Here is a 9,030-nt window from a genome sequence, read left to right on the forward strand (position 1 = left end):
TCTTAGACTCATAAAGTTTAAAGAAATTTGATAAATCAATTTTAATTTTTGTGTGTAATGCAGTCTTTTATTAAGTGAATATTTACTGTCTTCTGCCTGAGTACCTTCACAGACATCAAGGTAGAATTTATAGCAGTTGATTGGGCCTTTACCTGATATGACTGACTCTAACAAGATATCTCTTTAGAAACTGTTGAGATATTCCTGTCTAAGGAACCTGATATAGCTGTCTCCTGAGAGGCTCTGACAGTGCCCGACTAATACAGAAGTAGAGACTCACAACCATCCATTGGACTGAGCATAGGGTCCCCAATGAAGGAGCTAGAGAAAGGACCCAAGGAGCTGAAGGGTTTGCAGCCCCTTAGCACGAACAACAATATGAACTAATTAGTTTCCTCAGAACTCCCAGGGACTAAACCACCAACCAAAGAGTACAGATGGTGGGACTCATGGCTCCAGCAGCCATGAGGATGACCTAGTTGGTCATCAATGGGAGGAGAGGCCCTTGGCCCTGTGAAGGTTCTATGCCCCAGTGTAGGGGAATGCCAGGGCCAGTAAGCAGGAGAGGGTGGGTTGGTGAGCAGGGGGAGTGGGGAGGAAATAAGGTTAGTTTTTTGTTTTCGTTTTTGTTTTTGATATTTTTTTTGGATGGGTAACCAGGAGAGGAAATATCATTTGAAATGTAAATAAAGAAAATATGTATTAAAAAAATAAAAAGAAACCAAGAAAAAAAAAAAAGAAATACTCCTGTCTGTTTCAAAATAAGTGAGAAAATAGCCCATTTTGATCACCTTTAACATTGCCTTTATGTTTATCCTTCTTAGTGATAATTACTGTAGTTTTGTATTGGTCACTGGGGCTTTGTAGACAAACCAAAACAATGGGCAGGAAAGATAACATGAAAACACACTGTGGGCAATGGAAATCAGTTAAGTTCTGTTTCCCATTTGCCCTCAGACAGAGACAAGCTTTTCTGCATGTTGAAATACATAATGATATTTATAAATCACAAGATAAAAATGTGTTCTAGTTTATATTCTGTAATGTGCAACTTAATTTGAAAACAGAACTGTAATGCTAAATTTTATTCTTGTACTTTAATGTAGATAACCTTTTTTATCAGAAACTAATTGATATTTTTTAAAAAAGGAAATTAAGAGTCAATCACAGAGTGACTATGATTAAAATATGCTACATACATATGTGAAATATCTCACAATGAAACCCATTGCTTCTTACAACTAATACCTGATAATAAAGTGAAAAAAGACAAAAATATTGTGCATATCTAAAATAGTCTGCCTGATTGTAATAAAGGTAGTGATATATAGTTACTAGAATGAAGTAAAGTAAATTGTGGAGTTTTAAGACACATTTCTCATTAGCCAATCTCATGGCTGAAACAAAATTTGTCAAATTACCTATGGGGAAAAAAGGACCTCTGTTCTTTTTGATATAATGTAACAGGTAGAGAAAAATTTCACAAAAGGAATTATAGATAAGAGCACTTTAGGCCAATATTATTATAAATATCATTGTTTTCATATTTTGCTGAAATATGCTTATAATTGTGACAATGCCTATATTGTTATTTTCACAAAATAACAAAGTTCAGTCAGTATTATTTCCTGAAGAATCTAGGTAAGCTTAGAAATTATTAGCTGGTGAATGTGCCTTTTGAAATCACTTTGCAAGCTCAGTGGAATACTTGGAGTCCCAAGGCTGTAAACATCACTTACGTTGTGGTTTTCGGAAAATGTAACTCAAGCCATTGAATTGGATCTGATTCATGTTCAGATGGATTCTAAGATTGTGTTGTTGCTGCTAATGGGTTCCTTGTTAATTTTGTGTGGAGCTAATAGTCCTAACATTGACATACATAATTACTGTTTCTGAAATACTCATCCTTTCCCTTTTAGGTAGATTCTCTAGGTATCACTTTGAATGCTCTCTCTCACTTGGGAGGTGAAATTTGGTTGGACTCAATAGCTGGATTCTTGCATTCTGTGAAAAAAAATGTTCCTGTTGCTGCCAGATTCAAGGCACCTCTCAAAATGTGTCTGAGCCAAGACACAGCAGGATTAGCCTTCATTTCTCCTGGCAAGGAAGAGGATTCTGAGAGAGGATAGTGAAGCTGTGTCTTTATGCCTGCATGGTGGCTTGTATTTGCTTTCTCTCTGATCTCTGAGTTAGATGAGAGAGGTGATTTAGATTAGGAGTGTGTTCTGAAGCCATGGCCAATAATACGTACCAACACAGAGCTTAGTCTCTGAGAAGTGCATAGACTAACTTTATATCACAAAGCAACTGGGTATCTACAAAAGTTTATATTATTTATGCAACTTGTTTTATTTTTAAATTTCATTTTTAGTATGTGTGTGTATGTGTGTGTGTGTGTGTGTGTGTGTGTGTGTGTATTTGTATGTATGCCTGTTCATGTGTGTGGGCACCCCAGAGGGTATCTTCCTAGATTGCTTTTCACATTTGAAGCAGAGCCTCTCATTGAGTATGGAACTTGCCACTTTGACTAGACTGGCTAGCCAGCTTGCTCCTGGGATTCGCTGTCTTATGCTCTCATGTTCTGGGGCACAGGTGTGTCCTACTCCTGCCTGACTTTTATGTGGGTTCAGTCTTCATCTTTGCCTGTCAAGTGCTTTACTCACTGAGCCGTTATTTCAGCCCCTTTATCATAATTTTGTGAATAGAAATGTTATAGTTGTTTTTAGATTTGAATACATGTATTTAGGTCTAAACTTTCTTTTGATCCCTGTATATATTGCCTAGTTTACCCTAAAGTGAAGCATAGGGAAAATGATCTGTTTTGAATGCCTCCTATTCCCTCCCATTTATTAGGAATTCTATGCCTCTGTTTCTTATTTGTTGTCTCTGAAGTGAATGTTTCTGTGATCTTTGCTTCAGGGCAGTATTTCTAACAGATAATATTAATTTGAAAAACACAAGGATAGGATTTTGGAGATGTTCTGGTATCTGTTTCCCTTTCTGGGACACTTAAGATAGTCAATGGAACAAGACTAAAGTAATGGGAAATTGATGTAGTTGTAATATATATATATAATATCTATATAACATATGTAAATGAGATTGTATGCACAGAGCTGTATATTTTCAGAAATGAGAAGCTCTGTTAGCATTTCTAGATTTTTGTCATGACTTCACATATTTATGTCATCAGAATTTCCATAATTTTTCAGCTATGCTTAGTTGCAAGTTTAGTTATTTGCATGTAAACTATTTCAATAGAAACATTTTGGTACTTTTATTTACATTTCTTTATTTTTATGTGTTTGTATGTATGTGTCTTTCTATGTGTGAGTATATGTGTGTCCATGCCATGGTTTAGGAATGAAGGTCAGAGGACAATTGAGCTCAGGTTGTCAGGGTTTACAGAAAGTGACTTTTGTCTTTGGGCATCCTATTGGCCCTACTTTGTTACTGTTAGAAATTAAAACTGAACTAGATGTTATGTCTGATGCTTTTATTCTTTACTTGAGAGGTAAGGCAGCATGTTTCAGGCCAGCTTGGGCTACAAGGTTATGAGGTTAGCCTTAGTTATGGAGTGAGATCCTGTCTGAGAAAGTGGAGCTGATGGTATGGCTCTGTGGTAAGGATGCTTGCACCCAAGCTTGATGACTCGTTCATTGCTGGAACCCACATGGTGAGGTGAGAGGACCAAATTCTTCCAGTTGTCTTGTGTGAGCTCACAATGGTAAATGTACACAGATATGTAAAACCAAGACTAAATGTGTACAGATTTAAAATAACAAATCTAATTATGTCCAGAGTAATAGTGCTTTATGAGGTAAGAAACTTCCCAAGTTTTGACATTTTCATTTTGTTAATTTTGTTAATATTTAACTAGAATCCAATAGGTATTTGTAAAGCAAACTTACGAGTGATCATGAGCTTGTACTTCTGATATTTTTGAAGATAATATAGAGAAGTTAGGGTTAAGTCTGGTTTTCTTCTCATTTAGGTGTTTTCATAGTAACAATTAAATTGCTTTGTTGTAGATCTCAGAATATTGCTGTTGGGCACTCATAGCTGAGCAGAAGGAAATCAGGAAGGCTGTGTAGGATTTACTTAAGCATTGTTAAGCATACAGTATGGGCCCACTCTTAAGGGCTAGTGATTATCTTGTGATTATAGGGTTGTTTGTACAAACTGTTGCAAGTTTGCATTTTCTTACTGAAAGAAAGTTATACTCAGATCCTCAGGTAATATTAATGTTTTGGTTTTTATTGTTCTGTTTTATTTTTTGAACATTTTTGAAGTCTTTGATAGTTATCTCTAAATATTGATCAAAAACATTGTACCAATGTAGGCTCCTAACAAGAAGCATGGTAGATTATTATCCATTCCATGAGCACCTGCTTAATATTTTGCCTATTTAATAGGTGAAAATACCTTTTTTTTTTCATTTTTTGGCAATTATTTTAGTTGCCTATGGATCAAGCTTTAGGCGTTGATTGGCATCTTATGTGTCTTCTTTTCTTATGTTGCCTTTGCTTTCCAATGTTTCTAAGCATATTTGAATCTATTGGAACTCTCACTGACCCTGTTTTTGCAGTGAGTTGCTAAAGATCTTATAGAACAAAGATCTTATAGAACAGCAGAAGAGAAACTAGAGCTTCCTCCTCACGACTGTCGAAGGTCAACTCTTATGTGTACAGGACAGGGTATGAATAAGGTTCTGTTCTTAGTGCTAAGGCATTATTTAAGGGTTTTGGAAAAGGAAAATTATAAGTATGACCTGACATTGTCATCTGATGAACAAATATAAAAATTATACCTAAATATAATTGTTAAATTATTTGATCAGTAATTGCTTCTATATGTTGTTTATAGTGTGATTTCCAAATACTATGTAATATAGAGTGTACAAAGTATATTATATACATTACATATTTTAATTCAACAATAACTCTAGGAGATGAACGAGAGTGCTAGTTTTGACTTAAAAATAATCACATATTACATGCGGAGACAGGGGGTTGGGGAGGAGGTGTGGGATGTGGAGCAGTCAGAGGGTGGATTGGGGGGTGGGAAATGGAATATGGAGTGTAAAAAATAAATTAGTTTATACAATAAAATAAAAAATTAAATAATCTTAATGAAATACTCACATAGTAAATATATAAAATGAACATCCTGAAGTATTATAACTAGTAAAGGTTCAGCTTGTGCTTGAACTCCACTCTGATTATAGAGTCAGTGCTTTCTGTTGTCCTATTGCTTGTTAACTTGCACTATAACAAAAACACGGAGTAAATATCGTTAACATTGTTTGCAACACTTGAGGCCATGACCAGTTACGAAGTCCACTGAATTGCAATGTTTTTGTTTACAAACATTAGTAATTCTATTTATGAGGTTTATGCCTTGATGTGATACCATGTGGTAAGCAGACAAATGAACATAGACACACCAGCAAATCAAGCCTTTCAGTAATTTTTCTACCTCATCTACAGATGTGACTAAAAAATTAACAATTTAATAACATGTGGATATCTATTAATAACATGTTTACTGACCACTAAATCTGTACTGGGCACTGTGTTAAATGACTAAAACAGAATGCAAGACACAATTTAATAGAGTTGGTAATGCAAATTTTTTCATGCAACTATACTGATTTCACTTTCTTAAATACTGTCAAGAGAATGGGAGGTATAAGGAGAAAGCACAACTGAGGATGCTATCCAACCCAGAAGATTTCCTTTGATATTTGACAGTGATGAGCAGGTTGGGTTGTAGGTACCATTTAGGGATATTGAGGAAAGAAGAGAAAGCAGGTTAAGAAGGTCAGTAGTGTGTGTGCTGTGCGGAGAGAGTGTAAAGCAGCTCTCTGAGGAAGGCCGTTGATGAATTTTTGCTTCATTCAAGGATTCATCTAAGACTTGTTTCAGTGATATGTCTGCTGCTTCTGCAGTCTTGAAACTCTCGCTATACCCTCCCTTTCAATCCAACTCTGAGACACAGAAGAAAAAGTTTTAAACAACAAAACATGTTTTGTTCTATAGTCACCTAAATTAGCAGACATGTTTCAAAAGGGCCTTGATTAGTTAAAAAATTTAAACCTATACATAAAACAGTTATTTAGATATATTTTATCACAAATATTGTTAACCATGAAACTAAGTCAAAAGTAAGAATTTTAAAAATATATGATTCTAATTGTAAAAATTGTCCATTTTAAGATGAAAATTACCAAGTTATGATAACGTGATAAAACTGCAAAGCATGATGGCTTTTTTCTGATTGACCTAAAGGGATACCTAAATTCCTGCATTTTAAAATTTAAAGATGGGTTCTCACTGAAATGTCCATGGTTATGTCACTGGGTGATAGTTTTTTCGCTCACCAACAGGGAGTGGCTTATTTATAGTAAGTTTTGTATATGTGCTAATGACTGTGCAAATAGATAGAAAATCAAGGGGAAAGCACACAAAATGGACAAAGTGAAGACTCTCATTTCAAATAATTTTAAAATAATTTGTGTATTCACTAGAGCTCCAGTTTCCATCCTCTGAAAAGTGGTAGAAGAAATAAAATGTGCAATTTTTTTATGGATAATAAAAACATTTAGAAATCTCCTACAAACTGAAAATATACTTTATGAATGGGCATGTGTGTATGTTTGATAAATAGATTGATGGCTACCCATAGTCAAAATAAGGGCACTCTTAGTTTAGGTCAAGCCTGTAAATGAACAACTTAGAAAGATGACCCCATAGGTAGAAAACCAGTGTTTTATCTGACACAGTCAGACTTAGAGAAGAGATGCTTAATAGGAGGGTATTCTAAGATGATGGTTGGAACCTTCAGGAAAGAGCCATCAATCAAAGTGCTGTGAATACTGTGACTGAAATTAGTTAAGAATGAGTGATAAAATATCTCTGATTATGCTTATTTTTTAAATTATGGGAAAGATTTTATGTAATATGTGCTATTTAGTTTGATTGTAATTGAGATAGTAAAAAATATTTTTTTCTGTAATTACATAACCCACTATATAGTCACCATATATGGCCTTTAGAAAGATTCCAGAATGAACATTATTCATTTCTTTTTAAAAATAATTTTAGACATGTTAACTAAGAAATTAATATGACCAAGTGCACAGTTTCTAAATGTGCTGCATTGTAGACGTACAGGATGAAGATGTAGGTGGTAGGAGCTGTTGTCTGTCATATTTTTATTTCTTCGTGATTCTGAAAGGAGAACAGAGCACTTATTTTTAGTGTTTTGGTCCTATGCAGCAGCTTAAAGAGATACATTCTGTGGCTGGAGTCATTCATTTTTCAAAGGAGAAAGAGGCTGGGAAAATGCATAATTTCTCTTCTTTCCCAGTAGCAACATTGAGAAGATACCTTGTCCCATTTTTATTACTTGTGAGATTTTTATTGCTGGCAGCCAGATGTGCAGAAAGTCCTGACGACAGCATATATTCACTGCGTGTTTTTAATAGGCTTAGAGAGATATGAGTAGAGTACATGAAAGCAGCCCAGCCTCACACTTCAGCGGGGAATGCCCAGAAAGCTCACTGCTGTTTAGAATTCTTGCTACAGTCAGGAGAAAGCCGAAAGCTGCACGAGGGCTGAATCTTCTACGACTGAATTAGAAGAATAATGACTGTACAATTAGCTATCAACCTCTGCTCATTTAAGCACAGTTTTTACAGAGCTCAGGAGAAATATGGAACTTGATTGGCATGTTTTTATTTGATGGTGTCTACAAATAGATGACTTTTAAAGACAGGTGGTAACGAAAAATAAGAGGAGGATAAAAAGAAGGAAAATGCAATTTGAGACGTTGCGCCAGGTCTGCAATTCTGTTTTATCTCATTTCCATGGGGTTTTTTCATCCCCACCAAATATTTTACAGAATGAGCTTTTTGGACAAACGTTGAACAATGCAAGGTAAGTAAAGCTAAACTATATTTTTTCTAATATTATTTTCAGAGCAGTAATCTTGTATGTCTATGACATTGTTTGCCTTGATATATTAGTAATATATGGGTGCTATTTTTTAAAAATCAGATACAGCATTTTACATAGCTTTCTAAATTTGATTTTAAGAAGGAAAATCTCTTTATTTTTTTAGGGCTTATAAGGCTTATTAAATGTAAGTAGATTGACCTCTGAAACACAATACAGATATCAGGCTATTTCACTGTCTCTTTCCTAATAAATAAAATGATTAACTTAAAATGCATGATAAATGTTTTCCCTGCAATCATGGTAGTGATTGTACTGCATATATAAGCATAGGACTGTATAATCATGTGTGATTTGTTGGAAAATGTGAATTAGCAATCATGCATGCTCTTGTAAAACATGCGGAAGATGATTTCATGGCTAAGACATTTCTCTATGCAGGGCAGATCAATAATCACTCTTAAATAAGCTGTACTGTGGAACTGCAGGCAATGCTTTGTTTTAGGGTGGCTACTTTTAGGAGGATTCTTTATTATAAATTTCTATTGCTCTTTCAGCTGATCTCTTTTTTTTGTCGTGAAGGTTGTTCAGTTATGAACATATGTTCTGGATGGTTTGTCTGGCTTACACTAACGGAGGCACCTTCCTGAAGAGAGCTTTAAAATGCAGTTTTAATACTAGGTTCTTTCCTCATTTAAGTTGTTCAGTTTTGAGAATCTCTCATGTTTTATTCCAAAATAAAAAAAATATACCACCCCACTTAAGCAAAATATACATGGGAAAGGACTGAGACAGATACTCTGATAATACAATAATGTCCTAAAATTTTCTAGAAACTGGCAGAAGACTAATAGTGCTTAGAAGCCTGGATGGTTTTGTTGGTCTACTCCTTTTAGGATCTTGTGTACTGTGAGATAGCCTATTGTAGAGATTAAAAATCCCTCATTATAGAATCTGCATCTTAGTATGGCAAGTAAAAGAAGGCCCTTAAAATTTATTGTCATTTAGGATTTTTCTTGATGGCAAATGCATTTATGACCTTTTCTTTGTATATGGAGGTTTTTTTTTTTTT

The 9,030-nt window shown here is 34.8% G+C and overlaps 1 protein-coding gene across 49 annotated transcripts in view; it reads left to right on the forward strand.

Annotated features, from left to right (window-relative positions):
* The window catches only part of Rims2 (regulating synaptic membrane exocytosis 2), a 516,004-nt gene that overhangs the window by 185,425 nt on the left and 321,549 nt on the right, over window positions 1-9,030 (forward strand). For 2 of the 49 annotated variants that reach the window (XM_031358698.1, XM_031358700.1), the window contains exon 1: window positions 7,072-7,940. The exons of 38 other annotated variants lie outside the window; for them this stretch is intronic. In XM_031358698.1, the coding sequence (XP_031214558.1) occupies window positions 7,819-7,940 (122 nt within the window). In that variant the 5' untranslated portion in view covers window positions 7,072-7,818. Of the gene's footprint in view, window positions 1-7,067; window positions 7,941-9,030 lie in introns of those variants that run through there. 9 more of the 49 variants (XM_031358710.1, XM_031358714.1, XM_031358716.1 and 6 more) reach the window with 7 other exon arrangements.

The sequence above is a fragment of the Mastomys coucha genome, unplaced genomic scaffold, assembly GCF_008632895.1.
Source record: "Mastomys coucha isolate ucsf_1 unplaced genomic scaffold, UCSF_Mcou_1 pScaffold7, whole genome shotgun sequence".
In the NCBI taxonomy this organism is placed as follows: Eukaryota; Metazoa; Chordata; class Mammalia; order Rodentia; family Muridae; genus Mastomys; species Mastomys coucha.